Below are 24783 nucleotides of genomic sequence, written 5' to 3'. Positions count from 1 at the left end.
GACGGTTCAAATTCCCCAATCCCCTTCTCTCCCACAGCCCCTGAACATCCAGATTTATGTTTCCAGGGCTCCCCCTAAATCACTGAAGGTAAATGCCGGCATGCTTCCTTTGAATGGACATGGCCGAGTTCTTTCCCTTCCTTTCCTAACGCGATGTTGTGCTTTGTTTTTAATGACCTCGCTGTCAACTGATCTGCCTTCCTTCCTTTTATGCATTTATGATGGCTTGAACTGTGCTAAAGACACTTTCAGTTTGGTGTGTGAATATCTGTAGGAATGTTTGTCTGTCGTCTTCCTCAAGAGCCGAAGCCGCTAGTTGAATGCTCGGGCGTAGGGAGAAGTCGACGTTCTAACTCGTCGCAAAGGTGTTCCTTAGGGTTCATGTCGGGAGCCTAGGCAGGCTAGTCCACTTCAGGAATGTTATCGTACACATACCTTTGGCTCGTTGATGCTACTTTAAGACAGGATGCACTGTGAAGCCGATATAATCACCGACAATAAACTGTTACTCTACCGTACACAGCACACAATACCGTAAAATGCGTCCACGAGGAAAACCCCCATACGGTAACACCATTTCCTCCGTATTTTACTGTTGGCACTGAACATGACGGCAAAACTAAGGAATAAGGCGATTCTCCGCAGACTCGGCGATGAAAAGGAACGCACAGTACGAAAAACACTGACAAGTGAAAGGGCAGGATGGCAAGACTTGCTTTAAAAAATTTTAAAAATATTTAAAAAAAATAAAAAACTTGTTTACTGTGCTAGCTGGACTATTGCACCACTGCTATCACATTCTAACTCAACGTTTCATGCGATTTTCTGCAGCCAGCCTACGCAATGTTCCAGTGAGGTCTTCCTGGCCCGGGTTTTACTATGGTTATTATTTCACGATTCTACTTCACAGTTACGTCACCAGCAGACAACTCCGGCAGCATTAGAAGGCCGAAGGTTGAAATGACCCTGTTGGAAATACAGTGATCAGTCCGCGTTCGAAGTGACAGCTCTTTTGAACACCCTATTTTGCTGTTACTGCATCTCTACTAATAACACGTTACTCGCCACCTCGTTGTAGACTGACGGAACCGCCTCTCGTGAAATTTAGTGCTCTGTTTCCCGTTACATAGTGTGTCCGGACACTCCTCAACAGATAATGACCGAATGGCTCTCTGTGTAATACACGGTAACACGGAAATGAAATTTCGAGAGACGTTGGCGGTCTTGTTGTTGTGCAAGGGGTAATCATTAGGTTTTAATTAAGGTCTAGAATAAAACGAGACTGTGACCATGACGTTTGATGACAGTATTAGTACTTTTCTGTACATTCATCCTCCGGTGAGACACATTTTTCCAGCTATATGTGACTTTGGGGATACCGTGGTTGACGATGTCTCCATTTTCCCTGTTAAGGAAGCGTTACTTATGGTACACCTTCTCGACGTCAGTCTGTAAATGTCTGCCACATAATGGATTCTTCATACGAGGAAAGAGAAAGAAGTCACTTCATGCCATGTCGGAAGAACATAATAGTCAGACCATATTTGATAGCTCAAAGAAGTAGCCGCTATGTTTCGTGCTGTGTAGTATAAGTTGTGCATTGTGGTGAAAGCACACTCTTGCCCAGTTTCCAGCGACGCTTCGTCTTGAGGGTAAACCGTAACCTCGTCAGACAATTCTGTGGAATGCACCTGTGATGATTTTCTCCTAACTCGGATAATGTGTTGTGCCCTCATCGTAGGATTTCCAAAAATATTCATCTTACCCGATGGTGGTTGGGTCTTCGGCGGTGGTGAATCCATATATCGTTTTCTTGCTTTACTCCTTTGTTCAGCGACTCATCCAGCGATCTTCCGTGGTAAATAGGCTGCTAAGGAAGTCATTTCTATTTTTTTTTTGTCACACCGCATTTGCGATGGCGCCTTGATTCGGCAGTCTTTTTGAATGTATGTTAGCAGTTGTAGAACCCAGCGGGCGGCGGATGTGATGATTCTAATGTCGTGAAAAATGTTGAAAACTGATACATAACTGATTTTTATATCTTCTTTAAGGTCTCGACTGTGTTGTCACTACGTGCAGCAGGTTATTCACTTCTGTTGCGATTCCCAGTTCTTAATAGAAACATGATCTGAGACGGTAGGCTTCCATGCCCGGTATCATTTTAAATAAAACAATTTTGAGTATTGGGCCACGTCATTACATCCTTTTCAGGGCGGTTCACTTGAACCACACTGTTCCGGCTTGGATCGCCCTGAATTGGATCGCAGCAAGTCGATGGAAATTCAGTTGATCCAATAGTTTATAATGAAGTGGCCCAATACCGAAAATTATTTCATTCAACATGATCTGGCTCTTTGTCCTTCGTTGTTGATACTTGTTTCCCCACACTAGAAGCGTCTATGGCATTTATCTACCGTGTCGTATGAAGGTACATTGTTGCTGTAAATTTCCGCCAACTCAGCGTGAATTTTCCAGTGCTCCCCCTCACCCTGTGAACGTAGAAAATGAAGAACAGAACGATATTCCGTTTTATCGGCAATCTGCGCCACTTTCTTGCGGCTGCTCTAGCGGCCTGGTGCGGTACTGTGACCAGAAAATAAAAAAAAACCATCATGTAATATTATTTTTTTCCGGATGACAATTAAAACTTTTCAAACTCTCAAGTAGAAAACCAGCACTAAGCAAGTGCGGGAAAGCTGTAAACGTTGAAGGAGAATATAGAGGAGCTACACAAGGCAACTGGACTTAAAGGCAGTAACACGGAAAACAAAGAGGACGTAGATAAATCTCACATGGAACGAATCACACTGCGAGAAGAACTTGACAAATCAATGCAACACCCAAATCGAAACAAAAGCCCCTGGAGTATACGATATTCCGTCAGAACTTCTGACAGCCGTGGGAGGGCTAGCCATGACAAAACTGCTCCGCAAGTAGAGCAAAATGTGTGAGATAGGCCAAATGCCATTAGGATTAAGTTGTTGTTGTTGTGGTTTTCAGTCCTGAGACTGGTTTGATGCAGTTCTCCATGCTACTCTATCCTGTGCAAGCTTCTTCATCTCCCAGTACCTACTGCAACCTACATCCTTCTGAATCTGCTTAGTTTATTCTTCTCTTGGTCTCCCTCTACGATTTTAACTCTCCACGCTTCCCTCCAATACTAAATTGGTGATCCCTTGATGTCTCAGAGTATGCCCTACCAACCGATCCCTTCTTCTAGTCATGTTGTGCCACAAACTTCTGTTCTCCTCAATCCTATTCAATACCTCCTCATTAGTTATCTGATCTACCCATCTAATCTTCAGCATTCTTCCGTAGCACAACATTTCGAAAGCTTCTATTCTCTTCTTGTCCAAACTATTTATCGTCCATGTTTCACTTCCATAGGTGGTTACACTCCATACAAATACTTTCAGAAACGACTTCTTGACACTTAAATCTATACTCGATATTAACAAATTTCTCTTCTTCGGAAACGCTTTCCTTGCGATTGACAGTCAACATTTTATATCCTCTCTCCTTCGACCATCATCAGTTATTTTGCTCTCCAAATAGCAAAACTCCTTTACTACTTTAAGTGCCTCATGTCCTAATCTAATTCCCTCACCATCACCCGTCTTAATTCGACTACATTCCATTATTCTCGTTTTGCTTTTGGTGATGTTCATTTTATATCCTCCTTTCAAGACACTGTCCATTCCGTTCAACTGCTCTTCCAAGTCAGTAAGAATGAAATAATTCCAATTCCAAAGAAAGAAGGTGCTGACAGGCATGAATATTACGGAACTATTAGTTCAATAACTCATGATTGCAAAATACTAAGCGAATTCTTTACATAAGAATAGAAAAAGTGGTAGAAGCCGACCTCTGGGGAGATCAGTTTGGATTACGCAGAAATGTAGTAACTTACGAGACGGTATTGATCCTACGACTTCATAGAAGATAGGTTATGGAAAGGCAAAGCTACGTTTATAGTATTTGTGTTCTTGGAGGAAGCTTTTGAGAAAGTTGACTGGAAAACGCTTTGGAAATACAGAAGGTAACAAGGGAACGAAAGTCTGCTTACAACTAGTAAACCAGACGGAAGTTATAAAAGTCGAAGAGTATGAAAGGGAATCAGTGGTTAAGAAGAGCATGAGATAGGGTTGTAATCTACCCAGGTATTATCAAAATTGTACACTGAACAAGTAGTAAGGGAAACCAAACAAAAATTTGGAAAAGGGATTAAAGTTCTGGGAGAAGAAACAAAACCGTCGAGCTTTGCCCATGACGTTTTAATTCTGTAAAGATGGCAAAGGACTTGGAAGAGCAGTTCAACGTAATGGACAGCGAATTGAAAAAGATGTACGTTAACAAAAGCAGAACAAGGACTATGGAATGTAGTTCGAATGAAATCTGGTGATGCCAAGGGAATTACCTTGGACCCGAGACACTAAATATAGTAGATGAGTCTTGCTATTTGGGCAGTATAATAACTGATTACGGCCAAATTAGAGAGGATATACAATGGAGACCGGCACTGGAAAGAAAAGCGTTTCTCAAGAATAGAAATTTGTTAACTTCGAATATTAACATGGAATACAGATTTAAGTAATTTATTAACTAGGGTTTCTGTCAGGGTTGGAAAAAATGTTTTTATTACTGAAGAGTTTCGAATACTTCGAATATTAACATCGGGTACAGATTTAAGTAATTTATTAACTAAGGTTTCCGTCAGAGTTAGAAAAAATGTTTTTATTACTGAATAGTTTCGAATACTTTTGTTCATTCTCAAACCATTATCTACATTAGAAAGCACAATGTCATTAACGAAACATGAAATACAACGTTTCCACACATTTCGCATGCACAGAATACAGCCGCGCAATAATTTTTTTATGACATACCTGCATTTGTAATGTTTTACTGTACATAATACATTTTTTTACATCATAACAGTATTAAAAGTGTTAGTTGACCGTATTACGATTGTCGACATGCATTTAAAATTTGCTAGGAGTCTTCAGTTGTTTATACGTAAAACTTTAGAGGCGCTTGCTGTTGTTTATTATGTGTCCATATCCTTCGTCTCTCAGAAATCGTTATGTTACAACTAAAAACATACGTGTTATATTGATAAAGGTCTCAGATACTGTCGCACTGTTTTGTAAATTAGTGACATGTTATACGCCGTATTCTTTACTGAAACATGAATAATTCTTTTAAAAAGAGCAAAAAAATTTTTGTACTTAAATACATTACAAATCCAGGCTGTTCGCAAATTCCCGTTACAAATATCTTGGACTTATAGAGGGGAGTGAGCACATAATATTTTGAATAGAAACACATGTTCGGAAGCGTACCGTTCCGTTTTGTAATGGTTTTAGTTCAGATGTTTAACTCATCCACATCTGCTTGAGGAAATAGTTGGTTGGTTCTGTGGAAGGAGACCAGATAGCGAGGTCATCGGTCTCATCGGGTTAGGGAAGGACGGGGAAGGGAGTCGGCCGTGCCCTTTGAAAGGAACCATCCCGGCATTTGCCCGGAGCGATTTAGGGAAATCACGGAAAACCTAATTCAGGATGGCCGGATGCGGGATTGAACCGTCGTCCTCCCGAATGCGAGTCAAGTGTCTAACCATTGCGCCACCTCGCTCGGTGCTTGAAGAAATCAGTTAGGTGCGACGCAGTACAACTGTAGGTAACAGTTCGAATGAAAGAACCATTTATCAAACAAACACATCTGTTTGTGTTAACACTTAAAGATTACATGTTTATATTATTCTAAAACAACTCAGTGCACGGTACGTACAGAAAGTAATGCTAAATTTTCAATAAAGACAAATTTGAGTAAGTATTAATTTAACGTTTCGTTATATTTCCTTTGGATTGGTACCTGATACTGCGCCATGTTACTGTGCCATAACTAAATCAACTGTTCTAGGAGAATTGTTTGAGTTAAAGACCTGAATTGAAACTGTCGCAGAACGGAAACGGTAGCTTTCCTAACATGGGTTCATATTCAAACTCTTCTGTACTCACTCCTCTCTTCAAGTCCTAGAAGTTTGTAATGGGAATTTCTGAACACCCCGTACTTTGAGTTGCTGGTCCTCATACTAAGGTCGTACGGTAGCGTTCTCGCTACCTACGCCCGGGTTACCGGGTTCGATTCCCGGCGGGGTCAAGGATTTTCTCTGCCTCGTGATGACTGGGTGTTGTGTAATGTCCTTAGGTTAGTTAGGTTTAAGTAGTTCTAAGTTCTAGGGGATTGATGACCATGGATGTTAAGTCCCATAGTGCTCAGAGCCATTTGAACCATTTGAACCAATCCTCATACCAACACGGTGTTGGAATTGAGTAAATACATATACAGTTTAAGTGATAGGAAGTCTTTTCGGAAGATACTTGCCTGGAGTGTAGCCTGGTAAGGGAAGTGAAAGGTAGACTATAAACACTTCAGTCAAGACGAGAGCAGAAGTTTCTAAAATATGGCGTTACAGAAGAATACTGACGATTTGATGGGCATATCAAATAACTAATGACTAAGGAGAAATAGAGTTTGACACAACTCGACTAAAAGAAGGAATCGACTGGTATGACACGTTCTGAGATATCAAAGGATCACCAGTTTAGTATCGGAAGGAAGCGTGGCGAGTAGAAATCATAGAGGGAAAACAACACAGTAAGCAGATTCAGCAGGATGTAGACTGCAATAATTATTCGGAGATTAAGAGGCTTGCACAGGGTGCAATAGCATGGAGAGCTGCATCAAACCAGTCTTCGCACCGAAGATCACAATTTAGTAACAATTAAAACTTTATGAATATACCCACCACTTGTATTCTTCTTATAGTCTTTCTACAATGAAGAGCCAAAGAAACTGGTACACCTGCCTAACATCGTCTAGGGCACCTGCGCGCACGTAAGTCCCGCAACACAATGCGGCATGGAATCAACTAATGTCTGAAGTATTGCTGGAGGGAACTGGTACCATGAATCCTGCAGGGCTGTCCATTAATCCGTAAAAGGGGATGGAGATCTCTTCTGAACAGCACATTGCAAGGCATCCCAGATATGCTCAATAATATTCATGTCTGGGGAGTTGGGTGGCCAGTGGACGTGTTTGAACTCAGAAGAGTGTTCCTGAATCCACTCTATAGCAGTTCTGGGCGTGGGGGTGTCGCATTGTCCTAGTGGAATTGTTCAAGTCCGTCGAAATCACAATAGACATTAATGGATGCAAGTGATCAGACAGGAGACTTACGTACGTGTCACCTGTCAAAGTTGTATCTAGACGCATCAGGGGTCCCAAATCATTTCTACTACACGCACCCCACATCATTACAGTGGCTCCACCAGCTTGAAAACTCCCCTGCTGACATGCAGAGTCCATGCATTCATGAGATTGTCTCCATACTTGTACAAGTCCAGCCGCTGGATACAATTTGAAACGAGACTCGTCCGACCAGGCAACATGTTTCCAGTCATCAACAGTCAAATGTCGGTGTTGACGTTCCCAGGCAAAGCGTAAAGCTTTGTGTCGTGCAGTCATCAAGAGTACAGGAGTAGGCCTTTGGCTCCGGAACCCCATATCGATGATGTTTCGTCGAATGTTTCGCACGCCGACACTTGTTGATGGCTTAGCGTTGAAACCTGCAGCTATTTAGGATTGCATTTCTGTCATGTTGAGTGATTATCTTCAGTCGTCGTTCGTCCCGTTCTTGCAGGATTTTTTTCCGGCCGCAGCGATGTCGGAGATTTTGTGTTTATCGCATTCCTAATATTCACGGTACACTCGTGAAAAAATCGCACGCGAAAATCCCCACTTCATTGTTACCACGGAGATGTTGTGTCCCGTCGGTCGTGCGCCGACTATAACACAACGTTCGAACTCACTTACATCTTAGTAACAAGCCCTTCCAGCAGTCGTAAGCGATGTAGAAACTGCACCAGACACTTATTGTCTAATCTACATCTACATGGGTACTCTGCAAATCACATTTAAGTGCCTGGCAGAGGTTTCATCGAACCACCTTCACAATTCTCTATTATTCTAATCTCGTATAGCGCGCGGAAAAAATGAACACCTATATCTTTCCGTACAAGCTCTGATTTCCCTTATTTTATCGTGGTGATCGTTCCGCCCTATGTAGGTCGGTGTCAACAAAATACGTTCGCATTCGGAGGAGAAAGTTGGTGATTGGAATTTCGTGAGAAGATTCCGTCGCAAGGAAATACCCCTTTCTTTTAATGATTTCCAGCCCAAATCCTTTATTATTTCTGTGACAGTCTCTCCCATATTTCGCGATAATGCAAAACGTGTTGCCTTTCTTTGAACTTTTTCGATGTACTCCGTCAGTCCTACCTGGTAAGGATCCCACACCACGAAGCAGTATTCTAAAAGAGGACGGAGAAGCGTAGTGTAGGCAGTCTCCTTAGTAGGTCTGTTACATTTCCTAAGTGTCCTGCCAATAAAACGCAGTCTTTCGTTAGTATTCCCCACAACATTTTCTGTGTGTTCTTTCCAATTTAAGTTGTTCGTAATTGTAATACCTAGGTATTTAGTTTAATTTACGGCTTTTAGATTAGATTTTAGATTAGACTGATTTATCGTGTAAACGAGTTCCTTTTAGCACTCATGTGGATGACATCACACTTTTCGTTATTTAGGGTCAACTGTCATTTTTCGTACCATTCAGATACTTTTTGTAAATCGTTTTGCAGTTTTTTTATCTTCTGATGACTTTATTAGTCGATAAACGACAGCGTCATCCGCAAACAACCAAAGGCGTTGCAGACCGCAGCGTCAAATTCTGCCTGTTTACATATCTGTGTATTGGAATACGCGTGCTGCAGTGTATCTACAATTTTACACTGGGATTTATGAAGGAAGGTTTTTCTCTGGACCTAACTGCAAACTTTTATCACATGCTATACTTTTCAGTGACGTTATTGCATACAGGCGAATGACACAGGCTGGTGCTTTTGCTTGTTGCAGCTGAGCAACGATATTGGCTACGTGCTGTACTCGGCGCTGGGCTCGTTCTACATCCCGAGCTGCATCATGGTGTTCGTCTACATCCGCATCTACTACGCGGCCAAAGCGCGCGCGCGCCGCGGCATCCGCAAGCCGCCGCGGCGACCACCGCCCGACGACAAGTGCACCTCCTTCACCACGACGCCCGCCTCGCCCGGCGCCGGCGCAGACACCGAGGCCACGGCTGCCTCCGCCGCCGGTGCGTACTCTTTGTCTCTCTACCCACTAGCCGTTTGGGAAGAAAGAGTATCTACTAACTCTTCCTATTGGCAGGAATAGGTATGGGATGCGGGGGATGCTGCAACGGACTTCTGAGCGACCGTTAGATGTAGTTCGATATATAATATCTATTTAATTTACAGTGTCCAATCACATAAATGTGACTACCTGTCACGAGCCTAAATAACCTACTTTTGCAGCCCTACCATTGCGAGAATGCAGGAAGTCAATGAAGTTCTGGATGATACTGGCGAGAAGTTGGAGCCTTGGCCACTATAGTGCGTTGATCAACTGCACCAAGTTTCTCAGTTGAGGATCCACGGCGCGAACACCCTAAGCAGCTTCTCGATTGGATTTAAATGTGTTCGATGGCCGAGCGACTACGGTAACTCGTCCTGGTGTTCTGCGAAACCACGCACGTACACTGCGAGATGTGTGATACATTGCGTGGTCCTGCTGGTAGATGCCATCGTACCGAGAAAAAAATTAACTACCTATAGTTTGGATGTGGTTCCCAAGGATAGTTGGGCACTTATGTTGATCCACTGTGGGTTCCAGTATCAGCCATAGAATGCCCTCAGGCCTGGACCTATCCGACGATTGTTGCAGGGAGTAGGCTTTAAGACGTTTTACGCTGTAAACGCCAACGGCCATGTGCGATGGTGCATGAAACGTCATACATACAACTCAAAAGACTACCAGTCGTCACTCAGTGGACGTCCAGTTGCAGTAGTGACATACAAATTCCAGCCTTCGTCGCCGAAGGGTAGTAGCCATAATGGATACATGATCCAGGCGTCGTGCAGAAGACACGGTCAGCAGGTCCTTGATTAAGGGTCGTCAGTTGCTCAACTATTGCACGTTTGTTCGCCCGTCCACGGCTCCGCAGCCGTTCTTCACCCTTGTCGTATATGGCCCGTCGTGCACCACGGTTACCTCGGGGCTGGGTTTGGACAACGCCATCTTGTCATGCAGGGTGCACTTAAACCAGAACGGCACGCGTAAAATTTAAAAACTAACCGTTTTCTAAATGCACCCACCCTTGGCCCGAAGGCTATTTTGGACGTTGAATAAATACGAGCTTCGTTTCCACATTACGACAGCGACAACTACTTTCCGAATCCCCCGATACACATATATGCCCTCCACTGCTGGCGGTGTTGACTACACGTTGAGGTCAAACGTAGGCGGTGATCGCATTAATATGACTCGGCCGCGTATCTGTATTCTATTGTAGGACTTCATGCGTACCTATACAATGACATGACTACTCTGCAGAGTGTGAGCTCTCACACTTAAGTATTTGGTACAGGGTTCATATTACCACTTTCAGAATATTTCTAGAATATTCCACTCCCGAATGAAACGTGCCAATATGTTTCACTGCGAGCATTTACGAGGATTGTCCTGAAAGTAAGTTCCGGTCGGTCGCGAAATGGAAACCACAGTGAAAACAAGAAACGTTATATTTGCAAAAGTTAGGTACACCTTCCACGTACTTCTCTACATAGAGGCCACTCCAGATTCGAGTGTTGTCGTAGTGTTGTATGAACTTTCCAATATCCTCGTCGTAAAAAGCAGCCGCCGGTGATTTCGGCCAGTTATCTGCTCTGGTCTGCAGCTCGTTGTCTGTGGAAAAATTTTGTCTTCATAGCCAGCGGTTCCTGTGAGCAGAAATGAGACTCAAGGGGAGCCAATTACGGACTGTATTGCTGGTGATAAACACTTCTCACCGGAAACGCTGCAGGAGCATCATCGTTGCCTCTGCAGTGTGTGGCCGAGAATTGGCATGAAGAAGGAACTGCTCGGCGGTTGTGTTATGTGGGCTGCATGATACAGGCGAACTCTCTAATCAGGCCCTCATACTTGGCGGTAGATGCTATTCCCTACGGATCTTTACGTGCTCACTGTTCGCTCAAAACTGAAAAGAGCGACGCGACACGATCGACGGACGTATTAGAGACACTGCCCAACACGTCTGTGCAAAGCTTTACTGGATTTTTCCAGTGGTTTCCATTTCGTGACCGATCGGAACTTACTTGCTGGACAACCCTCGTATTTCGCATATTTTATTGTGATGATCATTTCTCCCTATGTAGGTTGAAGTCAACAAAAGATGTTCACATTTGGAGGACATTGTCGGGCCTTGTAACTTCACGAAAAGATATCTCCACAACGGAAAACTGTCTAACAACTGCCACCCTAACTAGCTTACCACACCTGTGAAGCACTCTCCCCCATGTTGCGATAATACAAACGATCTATCCTTTGAACTCTTTCGATGTCCTCCGCTGGTCCTACGTGCTAAGGATCACATACCGCCCAGCGCTACTGCAGAAGAGAACGCACAGGCGTAGTGTAGGCAGTCACTTTGGTAGATTTGTTTCGTTTTCTAAGTGTTCTTTTAATAAAAGACTGTTTTTGTTTCCTCTTCCCCACATCATATTCAATCTGATAGTTCTAAAATTTTTCGTTGTTTTAAATCACTAGATGTTGAGGGGAATCGATTGCCTTGAAATTTGCGTGAGTTATTGTGTGACGGCGAATTATTAGATTCTTCTTAGTACTCATATGAAGGACCTAACACTTCCTATTTATTAGGGAATTTTCCACTCTCGCACCGTACAGATACTTGTAAAACTCGTTTTTCATGTCGTGTTGCTATTCTGATGATTCTAAAAGGTAAACGACAGTATCATCTTCAAACAAAGACAGCTGCTCTGTGTATTAATCAATGCACGTACATTAAGAACAGTAGGTGGCATATAAGACTTCTTTAGGAAAATGCAGGTATCACTTCTCTTTCACTAAATGACTTCTCGTCAATCACTACGAACAATAAATCACGAATTCAGTCGCACAACTAGCAACGGTACTCCATAAGAGTGATGATGGTGGTGATGATGCAGTCCCATACTCCTTGACAGAGCGTAGGGGAACGATGCGAGAGACCCGCACCGCCGTACTAGGCAAGGTCCTAGTGGAGGTGGTTTGCCATTGCCTACCTCCGTCCATAGGTGTAATCCGCTGAATTACAGACCCGTATCACTGACGTCGCTTTACAGTAGGATTTTTGAGCATACGCTGTGTTCGAGCATGAAGACTTATGTCGAAGATAACGGTCTATTGACACACAGTAAGCAAAGATTAAGAAAATATCGTTCTTATGAAACACATCTAGCTCATTATTCGCACGATGTAATGAGTGCTATCGACAGGGCATGCTGTTGAAAGGGCACCTCAAACTGATTCCATATTTCTAGATTTCCAGAAGGCTCCTGACACTGTTTCACACAAGAGACTTCTAATAAAATTGCATGGCTATAGAGTATTGCTTCAGCTGTACGATTGTATTCGTGATTTTCCGTCGGAAAGCTCACAGTTGGTAGTAACTGGTTGGAAGTCAATGATTGAAACACGAGAGAAAATCTGGTATCCGTCAAAGAAGTGTTATAGGACACAATATGAGCAACCCTCTCAGATTGTTTGCAGATGATGCTGACATTTACCCTCTAGTAAAACCATCGGAAATTCAAAACCAATTGCAAAATGATGTAGACATGATATTTAAATGTTAAGAAAAGTGCCAGTTGTCTCCCAATTAGGGAAAGTGTGAGGTCATACACATAAGTACATAAAGGATTCTGTTAAATTTCGTTTACACAATAAATCACACAAATTTAAAGACTGTCAGCTCCAGTAAATACTTAGAAAACACAATTACGAATAACTTAAGCTGGAACGACCATATAGATAAAGTTGTGGGGAAGGCAAAACAAAGACTGCGTTTTATTGGCAGAACACTTTGCAGATGCAACAGGTCCACTAAAGAGTCTGTACACACTGCGTTTTTTGTCCTCTGCTAGAGTACTGTTGTACGTTGAGAGATTCTCACCAGATAGGATTGATGGTGGACATCGAAAATATCCAAAAAGAAGGGCAGCGCGTTTTACGTATATTGCCGCGAAATAAGGGAGAAAGTGTCGCGAGTATAATAATCGAGTTGAGATTGGCAGTCGTTAAAACAAAGGCGTTTTGCTTTACGGCGAGATCTTTTCACGAAATTTCAATCACCAACATTCTCCTATGAATGTGAAGATATTTTATTGCCGCCAACCTAGATGGAAGAAATCATCATCGTAATAAAATAAACTAAATCAGAGCTTCTACAGAAAGATTTACATTCTTTCCGCACTCGCTGCTAGAGAGCGAAATGGTAGAGTAACAGCTCCAAGGTGGTTCGATGAACCCTCTGCCAGGCATTTAATTGTAAATTGGAGAGTAGTAATGTAGATGGCAGAAAACAGGAGCGCATGGAGAATTACCATATGAAAACCCGCCATTGGCCAGAATACTAAAGAACACATGTGCTTGCTATTCGCAATTTCTTGCCCTTATCAGTCCTCGCTCTCATAGTATTAATGCTTTTTGTTTGAGATTCATTAGATTCATACAGCATTTTTAGCTACCTTTTGTTCTCGTGTACCATCATTGCTTTACACTGCGTTTCCAATTGGTGTTGCCTTAAAGTTTCCTCCAGTGGGGTATCCGTTAGGATAGAAATACAAAATAGTGCGTAAGCCTGTCGAAACACACATGCGTAAACGTCTCCATCGCCATGTTTGCATTAGTTTCGAAACTACAGTAGCAACTTTCAGGCTTTCGAATTATACTAATCTACCATGTAAAGCAGAATTATCTTCTGTTTATTTACTCTAAATTCTAAAAGGTACCCTCAAAAATGTGTGTGAAATCTTATGAGACTTAACTGCTAAGGTCACCAGTCCCTAAGCTTACACACTACGTAACGTAAATTAACCTAAGGACAAACACACACACATTCATGCTCGAGGGAGGACTCGAACCTCCGTCGGGACCAGCCAAAGATACCCTCCATAGCACCTTCAATATTTGGGTAACAAAATTTGCTCACATTGCACAAAAACACAACTAAGCTCTTCGCGTGAAGACGTACGCTCAGATGGTGCCGTAAAGTTTGTGGGGGCCCTCAGTAGATGACTGTACTGATCTTCCACTGTCGCTCTAACAAGAATGGTTCTTGACAAAAGTGCTCTGCTTATACGTGGTCCCTGAACAAATGTGTCCCCGTCTCCCATAAATTACATAATTTTATTTCAGTTAGTTCTTCCAACTACGAGTGTTTTCTGTTTATTGGCATCCATAATCCTCCACATTATTATAAATAATATTTTCCTCTCGGACTCTTATTAGATGTGTGTACTTATTTACAGTAGCGAATTTGAGCTGTTGTGCTATTTTCAAGTAACAGTCATTATGAAGTCGGCTGACGAGTTATCATTCCTGTTAAGAGGACATCGACCGATTGTTAATCATTATTACGTGTTTCATTCACACTCCAGCCAGGCTGCCACGAGAATAATGACCTCAAGAGGAATGAATATACTATCTCTTTAGAATGGCATATAGCCCAAAATCGCAGTTGTAAATAAATAAACACATTTAATAGGAGTCCAGGTGCAAAGTGTCAGTTGTAAAGTTAGTCCCACAGATTATTTGGCAATAGGATTTCCATTGTCAGCTTAAAATGAGAGAAAATTCAATTAGCAAATAGCTAATTTATATATTTGGCAATGTGTTGACTGCAGATCTGTTTTAAGAACGGGTCATACACTGTAAACAGTGGTGTTTTCCATGTACATTCTATAACCTCTGAATTACATAATGCTCCTATCGTGTCGGCGAGTGGAATATTTGATCGTTTCACGTAAATAGAAAGAAGTTAGACCTTCAAGGGATGGTCTTTAATCTGAACTAAAGATGTTTGACTTTAGTGATGTCAACGCCGTTAATTGAGGTAAACTTGTTTTACATTAAAGGTAAAATTTTTTAGACTGTCAGACCGCTTCATGTTGCCGATGAGTTTCTTCTTACACAGTGGATGTTTCGACCACTGTGCTAAGATGTCCTTAATGGTCTTCTGATGTTTCCGGTTGGCTGAGAAGTGCCAAAGACCAGTGTCATGTACGCTTACGAAAGGGAGTTTCCTCGCGCTTATTCTGAAGAAGTGGGGTTACTGGATAAAATTCTTCTGAGTTATATCGGTGGCCATTTCCAATGGATAGAAAGCGAAAAATCAGAGGAAGAGAGAGGGGAAACGTTTATTATGGTCATGATGCACAGATGGCTTCCTGGTCGTAGTCTGTGTTCCATTCAAACTTTCTGTTTGACGGGCAGCCACAAAACTGGAAGCCTGTAGCCAACTTGTCTACTGAAACTGAAGTCTTTCTTGTAAATCTTTTTTTTTTTTTTTTTTTTTTTTTTTGGACTTCCTTTCCATAAGTGTTGCTTTCCTTTGCTATATTACACCTATGCTGTTGAAATCAGTGTCTTGGCCGTATTTCGCCTAATGTTCCACTAACACAGATTTCGTACTTTTTTTGACCGCGTGTCGCGTTCCTGTTTTTTAACAGGAATTTCCGCTCTCCTTCAGTGATTTACACTGACTGACATACATCTGGAAAACTTAAAGGTAAGGACAGACTGCCAGACAATGATGACCACGAAGTGTTGATGTTCGTAATTGTCACCATCGAACACTGTGGACTATAGGAGGGTGTACACGATTACAATGCAGCTTGTTTTGTTTTTCATCACTCCTCCAAATGGTCCGACGCGGCCCTCCACGTTAACTTCTTTTGTGTCAGTCTCAGAGAAGGACCTACACCCAAGGCCATCATTTATGTGTTGTACGATATGCTCCAATCTCAAACCATCATTTATCTGTGGTATACATACTTCAAATGCCAGTCTTCACCTAAAGTTTTTACCCTCGACAGCTCCCTCTAATTTAAAGCAAGTTATTCCCTGATGTATTAACATATGGCCTGTCACCTTACTCCTTGCTACGGTTAGTGTTGTGCATATTTTTCTTTCCTTACCAATTCTCTGTAGGACCTCATTTCTCATTAGACCCCTTAATTTTCAGCGATCTGCACCTACAACACCTCATCGCTTCCGAATTGTGTAGGAATAATTTGAGGAGCAGCCCATGAGAACGATACTATACTATACTAAGATTTACTGTCAATACAAATTGCCATACTTCAATTATATTGGTCACATTTTTGAAACGATCGACCGATATGGAAGTACCATGAAACAAAATGAGACCAGTCTTCGTGAGTTGCGCACAAATTGTCATATATCACGGTAATTCCCCAAAGCCTTTGGGATTCATTTGTGTTCTACGGATGCCTGGACGGGTCATCGCATTATGGTGAAGTGTGAAAGAGGTGTTACTGCGTGTTACGTGTCTCTCATTACATTGCTCATAGAAATACGAGACGAGGCTAATCACAGAATGGGCAACTCCAGGTTCTTTATAAATCTGAGATATCGATTTCGATGTAATGCTGATGACAATAGCAAAACAAGTATGTACATTAATGATGCAAGTAACTTTACCTATGTCAGGAATTGAGTTTTTTGTGGGATACTAATTTATGATTCTCTAAACAAAGCTCAACAATGAAAACTTATTTTATTCACATCTGATGTTTTAATACATCGTGGGTTTCAGTAGTGACGCTGCTGTCGAACGTTGAAGAAAAACGTATATCACAATCGAGTCGAATGTAGTGAAGTGTACAAAGTACTCAATACTTTTTGTAGCAATATAAAGTGACGTTTGCTTACGAACAGCTTATCCGTGACAAGAAACGTTTTCGTTTGGGGTAGCAGCGAAGAGTGTTGAAACTGAAGGAACGGTAAGATGTATTTACAAACGAATCGGTACAATGGTGACGCATCACACCGCCAACTGTATTTCTTTGTTCCTGTATTTTTGTCAGTGTGTTAAGAAAATGTCAGAGTTTGGCGAATTCCATTTATTCTGGACCTCTTCGAGATGTCTAAGTTTTGTTTCTTCTTCCTCTTCATTTCTTGATTTATTGTAGGAGTACACATTTACAGAATTAGTTTTTCTATCACAGAGGGAAACTGAACGGCGAAATGTAAAAGAAATAATGCTGCATATGAAGAAGTCATTAACGGCGGAAGAAAATTTCAATTAAGGTTTTGTCTTTAGTCCAAGGACTTACAAAGCAGTTCGTTACGTAGTAAATACGTGCGCACAACTCTTTTTCAGCAAAGTTTTACCATCACCAGTAGCTTTTATTTTAGCTCGCGCTCTCGTCTGAATTACGTAGAGCTATAGAGGATTTTTGTACCTTTTATATTAGTGTATTTCATACAGATTTGCTATTATTAGTTGCTCAATTGCCGTATGCTAAAACAATACATATAGCGTCTGTTATTTTTATGTTATTTTACCAGGCGATATCAGATGACTGTCAAGAATACTGAAGTTAAAAATAGGAGTCAAACTCCATTCTAAAGCTCATATGATTCTGTTTTGGTTTGTCTGCCTTTCATTTGTATTCAAAAGCTGTAAAAGTGGAATGACACTTTGCCGAAGCGTGTCACTCTGCTCACCCAGCATCGACTACCACCACTCCCTCTAATGCGTAAGGCAGATCCTGATTTGGTTTTCAAATCGTCTGACAAAACATTCGCGAAATATCACAAATGCTTCCTTAATTATATACGCGATAGATCCACTTACAGTTCTTTTCAAAATTAATTATTCGGCTTCTGATTAAAAACGGGACTATATTCTCTTCAGCATCTTTGTCCAGAATATGTACTTTTTTCTTAGCGGGCAAGAGTATTGTCTCGAAAACTATACAGTAATACTTATAAGTGGGTAATTATTTTATTAGGATGGTGGGTAAGTTCCTAGCGTTTTTGTTTTGCATGTTGATATTCCAATTGCTATAGGTTTATTCATGGCTTGTCGTTTTCTACTTGTAGCTCACTGTTGCTGCTTGAGATTACATATTGTGTCATTTTGTCATTTGGTTATATTCAGCGGAGCTGTGGACGGACGCTATAAAATGGAGTACAGAGTGGAGAAATCGGAATTTTTGTGGCATGTTCTCCTGTTTGAGTTCAATTGAGAGGTAACGGTTGTGTAACCAGCCAGAAACATTTGAGCCTTGTACGGAGATAACGCCATTGGACAGAGCTCTGTAAGGAAATGGTTTTCTAGTTTCAAGGAGCATCGTTTTGACACTAGTGACTCTCCACGTCCAGGAAGACCATCGGCGTTTGATGAAGATTGTTGTGTCACATTAATCTACAATGATCGACGTCAGTGTATGCGAGAACTACAGACGTGATGCATCGTGAACAGTCCAGCATCGCGCGACATTTGCATGCAATATGGAACTTTCAAAAATCGGGTTTACGGATACTGCATGTTCTAAACCAAAAACACAGAAATCAGCGGGTGCCCACAAGTGCATCTGCTTGGTCGTCATCAATTGGCTCTTGAACAACACTGACCATTCCTGCCTTGTATCGTTACTGCTAACGAGATGTCTTTATGCTAACATTAGGAAAATAAACGACTGGTTGAGCCCAAACAAAAGCAGAAACTCCCCGTACAAAGTGCTGCGCGCATCCACAAAAGATAATGTTATCTGGAGGAACAGCGACCATGTAGTGTGGTACGAATTTCTTCCCCTATGTCTAACCGCGCCGCCCCCTGTGGCCGAGCGGTTCTAGGCGCTTCAGTCTGGAATCGCGCGACCGCTACAGTCGCAGGTTCTAATCCTGCCTCGGGCATGGATGTGTGTGATGTCCTTAGGTTAGTTAGGTTTAAGTAGTTCTAAGTTCTAGGGGACTGACGACCTCAGAAGTTAAGTCCCATAGTGCTCAGAGCCATTTGAACCATTTGTGTAACCGTCACTGCTGACATTTATTGTTAACAACTGAGACGTCTTCTGAGCGCAGACCAAGAACAACGACCTGGAAGACAGCGTGAAGTGATGCCAGTCCACGGTAACACCCACCCGCATTCTGCTACGCTGACAAAAAACACTTTATAGGAGTTGGTTTAGGAAATCATTCCGCACCCACGTTATTTACGTGATCTTGCGCCCTCACATTTTCACCTTTTCCGCTTTCTGTCGAACAGCCTTCAAGCAATTTCCATTCCGGGTGAAAATGCGCTCCGAACGTGGCTCGACAAGTTATTCGCCTCAAAACAACGTGATTTCTACAGTCACTGAATCGAAAAGTTACCCTAGCGTTGGTAAACTGTTATAAATAGTGAAAAAGACTGTATTATCGATGACTAAAGTCTCAGTTATGTGTATCTCTTGTGTTTATTAAACGTATGAGAAAGCGCTACGAACTTATTCACTAAGCCCGTATACAAATATTCATTTTTAGGTCAGTGCCGTCTTCATTAATTAGTAAAACCATTGTCGACCACAAGATTGGTTTGAAGATAACCATGTTACCAGATGTGGTCCTAGTGTATGTGGTAAGCTCTTGTCTATCTTCGACCTATACACTGACTGAAGCAGTAACTTACTGGGGAGTTTACCGTTTAACGTGAACTGCAAGAAAGGGCACAACTGGGTGTTTTTCATATTAATAGAGATAACATAGATGTCAACAGAAAAAACTGCAGGACCGACAGAAGGTTTGACTCCGGATCTTAGAGTTTGTACTCTAATATTTTATCCACTACACCTTCGACAGTCACTTCATTACTTTCACTTTCTACAGCTTGTAATACGTTTGACTATGTTTCTTTCCAGTTTCCAGCCGCCAGTATTCAAACTTTTATTGTTTCCAATTTTATGGAATTTATCTGCGAAACATCTTTGTGCAACGCAGTAGAACCACGTAAGTTGAGGTTGTAATAATGTCCGGACTGATATAGTTTGAAAATTAGATTTGATTTTGAGAGAATTTCCGATAATCAGGCCTTCAAGTGTTAAAAACTGAGGTGACAACATTCATAGGTTACCGATAAGCTCGTATACAAATGGCGGTGGGAGTGTCCACAAGTCTACAACAGACTACAACGTTCTGTTACCATCCGGTACTAACAAATACAATAACAGAAATGAGAACCTAAACTGAATTATGCTGGCCCCACATTAATAAGTAGGTGCCGCAAGGAAATATTTTGTTACTGAAATACAAGTTGGTGGCCGCAGCGGCCAATTAAACAAACATACGTGAGATGCCAAGGCGCCAGACGAAACGTACACAGCAATCACTCTCTCTGTGAAAGTGTTAAAGAAACAGAGTAAAAATATCTCAATATAGGGAGGGGAAGATTGAGCCGACACAGATCAGTAAGTACGGTCAGGCAATTCAAATTGCGTAACGACTAACCAGAACGGCTGGCGATAGCGGAAGAATCTTGAGAAGGCGGCCCACACCTTCGTAGTAGTCTGCGGAAGCAAATAATAACTGTTCTCACCGTAGCAGGAGCCTGCTGCTGTCAACACTGATCTAGCAAAAGGGGAATGGATAGCCTCTAACGAATTCCGCCTGTGCCTCTCACACAAACACCGAGGCCATCATTTCGTAATTTCTTATGGGTTGGAACTAGCACGTTGCACCGTGCCAACAGCCCGTACTGAAACCTCCACAAACAGCGGCGTTCCTCTCCAACGGAGCGTGTTTACTTCCTCATACAGGCCGCTTCTTTCCTCTAAAAGCACACACACAGTGCAACCTACATGCTATCACGTGGCAAGCCAATCCAAAACCCACAGCATCACCGTTCGCATTGACAACCAAGGCGTAACTCTCTACTGCATACGCCTCCAAAGACTCTCCTCTGTGCTCACTAACCTCTGTGACGAAAGTTCACTAGTCGTAAATAGGAAAGATAAACTATGGCGATCAGCTAACCGGCTCACTCTGATCCATGTGAACCGATCATCGTCTGTAAATGGTTATCTTCGGTTACTTGGAGCCCATTTTCAGCCATTCGTGGGCTTCAGGTTTGCAAACAATGATGGACTTCGTTTTTGTTAGTGACGATGCGCCATGTCACTGGGCCACAATTGTTCACCATTGATTTGAAGAACATTCTGGACAGTTTGAGCGAATGATTTGGCTACGCATATCACTCGACATGAATTCCGCCTGACATTTATTAGACATAATCGACAGATCAGTTCATGCACAAAATCCTGCACCAGCAACACTTTCGTAATTATGGACAGCTATAGAGGCAGCATGGCTCAATATTTCTGCAGGGAACTTCCAGCAAATTGTTGAGACCACGACAAGTTGAGTAGCTGCGCTACGCAGGGCAACATGAGGTCTGACACTATATTAGGAGGTATCCCAGGACATTTGCCACCTCAGTGTAAGAGGTACATCGTTAGTGATATTGCTGATAGTAATTTATTTAAATCGACTTTTCTTTGACCAGATCCTAGTGTTACTGTGCTTGAAGTCAGTGGTGGCTATTCAACTGCAGTTACACAGATAAGCCAAGGCAGTATAACAATCCGCTCAAAAGAGGTTTGGTCTTCCTTTCGGAAGCAATACAGCAGCTATTCAGCGAGTCACGGAACGAAGTCTTTGGTGGATTTCTGGACGTACGGGTACCAGACGTCTATGCACAGGTCGCGCAGTGCCATAAGTTACGGGTCGGTGACGTGGGGGAGCTGGGTTCTGATAATAGTGATAAGAATATTATAAATCTGATACCTGTTTTTATATTTCTTGCCAAATAAATTTGATTTATGAAGAAGAAATTTATTTACTTGAATAATAAACCTCATTCCGTATGATTTCACTCGAGTTCATGTCAAGCGAATGAGGTGGCCAAGACATCAATGTGGGTTCATTGTTATGCGGTGCAAATCTTATAACACGGACAGTTACTGTTGTGGTTGGCAGGAGAGCCAACACCGTGTTACTAGATGAGGCCGAAATGCACGCGCTTTAGCTCACGCAGGCTGGCGTGAGGTCTGGAACAAGACAAGGAAATTAGAATTTAGAAAAACGGACGTAGCTGGTGGAATACTTAACTTTAACCCATTAATGATGAACGTCGGTCTTGACGATACATGATTTACAATATCAATGGTATCTGATAATGGTGCCTTGCTAGGTCGTAGCAAATGACGTAGCTGAAGGCTATGCTAAACTATCATCTCGCCAAATGAGAACGTAAGTAGGCAGTGAACCATCGCTAGCAAAGTTGGCTGTACAACTGGGGCGAGTGCTAGGAAGTCTCTCTAGACCTGCCGTGTGGCGGCGCTCGGTCTGCAGTCACTGATATTGGCGACACGCGGGTCCGACGTATACTTACGGACCGCGGCCGATTTAAAGGCTACCACCCAGCAAGTGTGGTGTCTGGCGGTGACATCACATTCCTCCCCCGCAAATCGGCGTACGGTTGTGGCATAAGGCTTCCGCCCGCCGTGGGGAGGACTCCATGGTGACGTATGCGACGAGGTGGGGAGCCTAACAACAGGCGAGGCTGTGCCGCCCGCACCCTGCCATTCGGACCGCGGGAAGCTAGGAAACGCCTGAAAACCTGCTCCAGGGTGCACGCCAACATGCGGTGTATGCGCCCGCAGAGAGACAGGAGGGGCCGAAGGGTTGACCTCCATCGGGCCGGGGCACCCGACGGGCGAAGACAACAGATAGTCCGGAGCGGGCAAGAGTTCCATGTCGGAGGACAACTGGTCACGGGAAGCGATCGGCGGCGCCTGACCCAGGGAGGCGCCCGGCGGTTGCAGCGACGCGTCCACGGTGGGCGTCGCCGGCGGGAGAACAAGCGGCGGCGGCGGTGGCGGCGGCGCGTCGCCATGGGGCAAAATGGAAGGCAGCGTCGGTAACACCTGGGGCTGAGGGCGCTGACCGGACGGCACCGTCGCTGAAAGCAGGCGGAGAGCGGCAGATCCCGTGCGACGACAGAGGCGCACCTCACCAGAGGCCCCCAAAACCAGATACATAGCGCCTCCGACGCAGCGAAGAATGCGCCCTTCGAGCCAACGCCTTGAACCTCGGTAGTGGCGGTAGTAGACAACGTCGCCTGGGGCAAAAGCAGGTGTCTGCCGCTGCACAGGAACCTGATGCGGCGGATGTAGCAAAGACATCAAGGTTCGATGGAGGTCGACCGTGGAGCAACTCAGCCGGCGAGCGACCATCTCGGGGCTGAGAGCGATACGAGGACGAAAAGAGCAATAACGCGCCCTCCCGAGAATGCGACTCTTTTAACTTCAACATCTGTGACTTGAAAGTCCTGACCAATCGATCAGGGGCACCGTTTGACTGTGGCGAAAACGGCGCGGACGTCAGATGTTGAACACGATTGTCGGAAACAATAGTCTGTGGAAGGCCTTCAATGAAAAAGATTGCAGATAACGCTTGGATGGTGGCAGATGACGTCGTGGAAGACATCCGGACAACAAAAGGAAAATTACTGAATGAATCTACCACAACCAACCATCGAGCATTCCAGAATGGACCAGCAAAATCGATGTGTAAGCGTTGCCAAGGGGAAGTGGCTTTTGGCCATGCAAAGAATTTCCGCGGTGGTGCTGATTGTTGTTGGGCACACACAATGCAAGAAAGCACATATTCGTAATCGCGGCATCGATTCCGAACCAAGTACAGTGCTGACGAGCAAGTTGTTTCGTTCTCACTATACCCCAATGTCCTTGGTGGAGAAGCTGTAAGACAGAGGACTGTAACGAACGTGGTACCACGACTCTGGACTGATCATTATCAGAACTCAACAGCAAAACACCATGTCGTACAAAAAGTCTCTCCTGGTGAGCAAAAAATCGGCGAACCAACGGATCCCCGATCCGTGACTTTGACAAGGGCCATTGCGTAGCAACAAAACGCAGAACAGTAGCAAGGACAGGGTAGGCAGCTGTGGCTGTAGCTACACGACGCAAATCAATCGGAAACGATTCGACCACGTCATCGGTTTCCGCATCAATGAACATGCAAGCAAGTTCGGAGGAATCGAATGCCCTATCCTCAGCAACAGGCAAGCGGGACAACGCATCAGCGTTTCCGTGCTTAGCAGTGGACCGATACAAGATGTCGTAGCGGTGCTGCAAGAGGAAAATAGACCAGCGAATGAATTTCTGCGCTGTACGTGGAGGTACAGGCTTGGTCGGATGAAAAAGCGATGTCAAAGGTTTGTGGTCTGTGATTATGGTAAAGTGATGACCATACAAGAAATCATGAAACTTTGTAGCACCAAATACGAGAGCCAATGCTTCTCTTTCTCGATCTGTGAATAATGTCTTTGCGCCGACAAGAGCAATTTGGACGCAAAGGCAATAGGGCGATCGTGCGATCCATTTTTGTGCACAAGCACAGCACCGATCCTGAAATCCGATGCATCCACCATCAACAAAAGGGGCTTTTAGGGATCGAATGGCGTAAGGCAAGTATTGGAAAGCAACGCCGATTTCAACTGGCGAAAGGCGCGTTCGCATTCCGTCGTCCAGACGAACGGAACACCTTTACAGCGTAAGCGATGAAGCGGAGCTGAAATGGAAGAGGCATGTGGCACATATCTGTTATAGTAATTAATTTTTCCCAGCACACTCTGTAGCTGCTTCAAATTCTGCGGCGAAGGCAAGTCTTGTATGGGGACTGGGATGTATGCCTTGGGCATCGAGTACATGTCCCAGGTATGGCAAATCACGAGCA

The 24783-nt window shown here is 43.4% G+C and overlaps 1 protein-coding gene across 1 annotated transcript in view; it reads left to right on the top strand.

The window, feature by feature from the left end:
• Positions 1–8979: 8979 nt before the first annotated feature.
• LOC124606259 (alpha-2B adrenergic receptor-like) overlaps positions 8980–24783 on the top strand; it is a 101102-nt gene continuing 85298 nt past the window's right edge. The window contains exons 1-2 of the mRNA XM_047138236.1: positions 8980–9218; positions 19098–19103. Coding sequence (XP_046994192.1) covers positions 9043–9218; positions 19098–19103 — 182 coding nt within the window. The 5' untranslated portion in view covers positions 8980–9042. The remainder of the gene's footprint in view (positions 9219–19097; positions 19104–24783) is intronic.

The sequence above is a fragment of the Schistocerca americana genome, chromosome 3 (genome assembly GCF_021461395.2).
Source record: "Schistocerca americana isolate TAMUIC-IGC-003095 chromosome 3, iqSchAmer2.1, whole genome shotgun sequence".
NCBI classification, from domain to species: Eukaryota; Metazoa; Arthropoda; class Insecta; order Orthoptera; family Acrididae; genus Schistocerca; species Schistocerca americana.
This window is presented reverse-complemented; position numbering and strand designations above follow the sequence as displayed.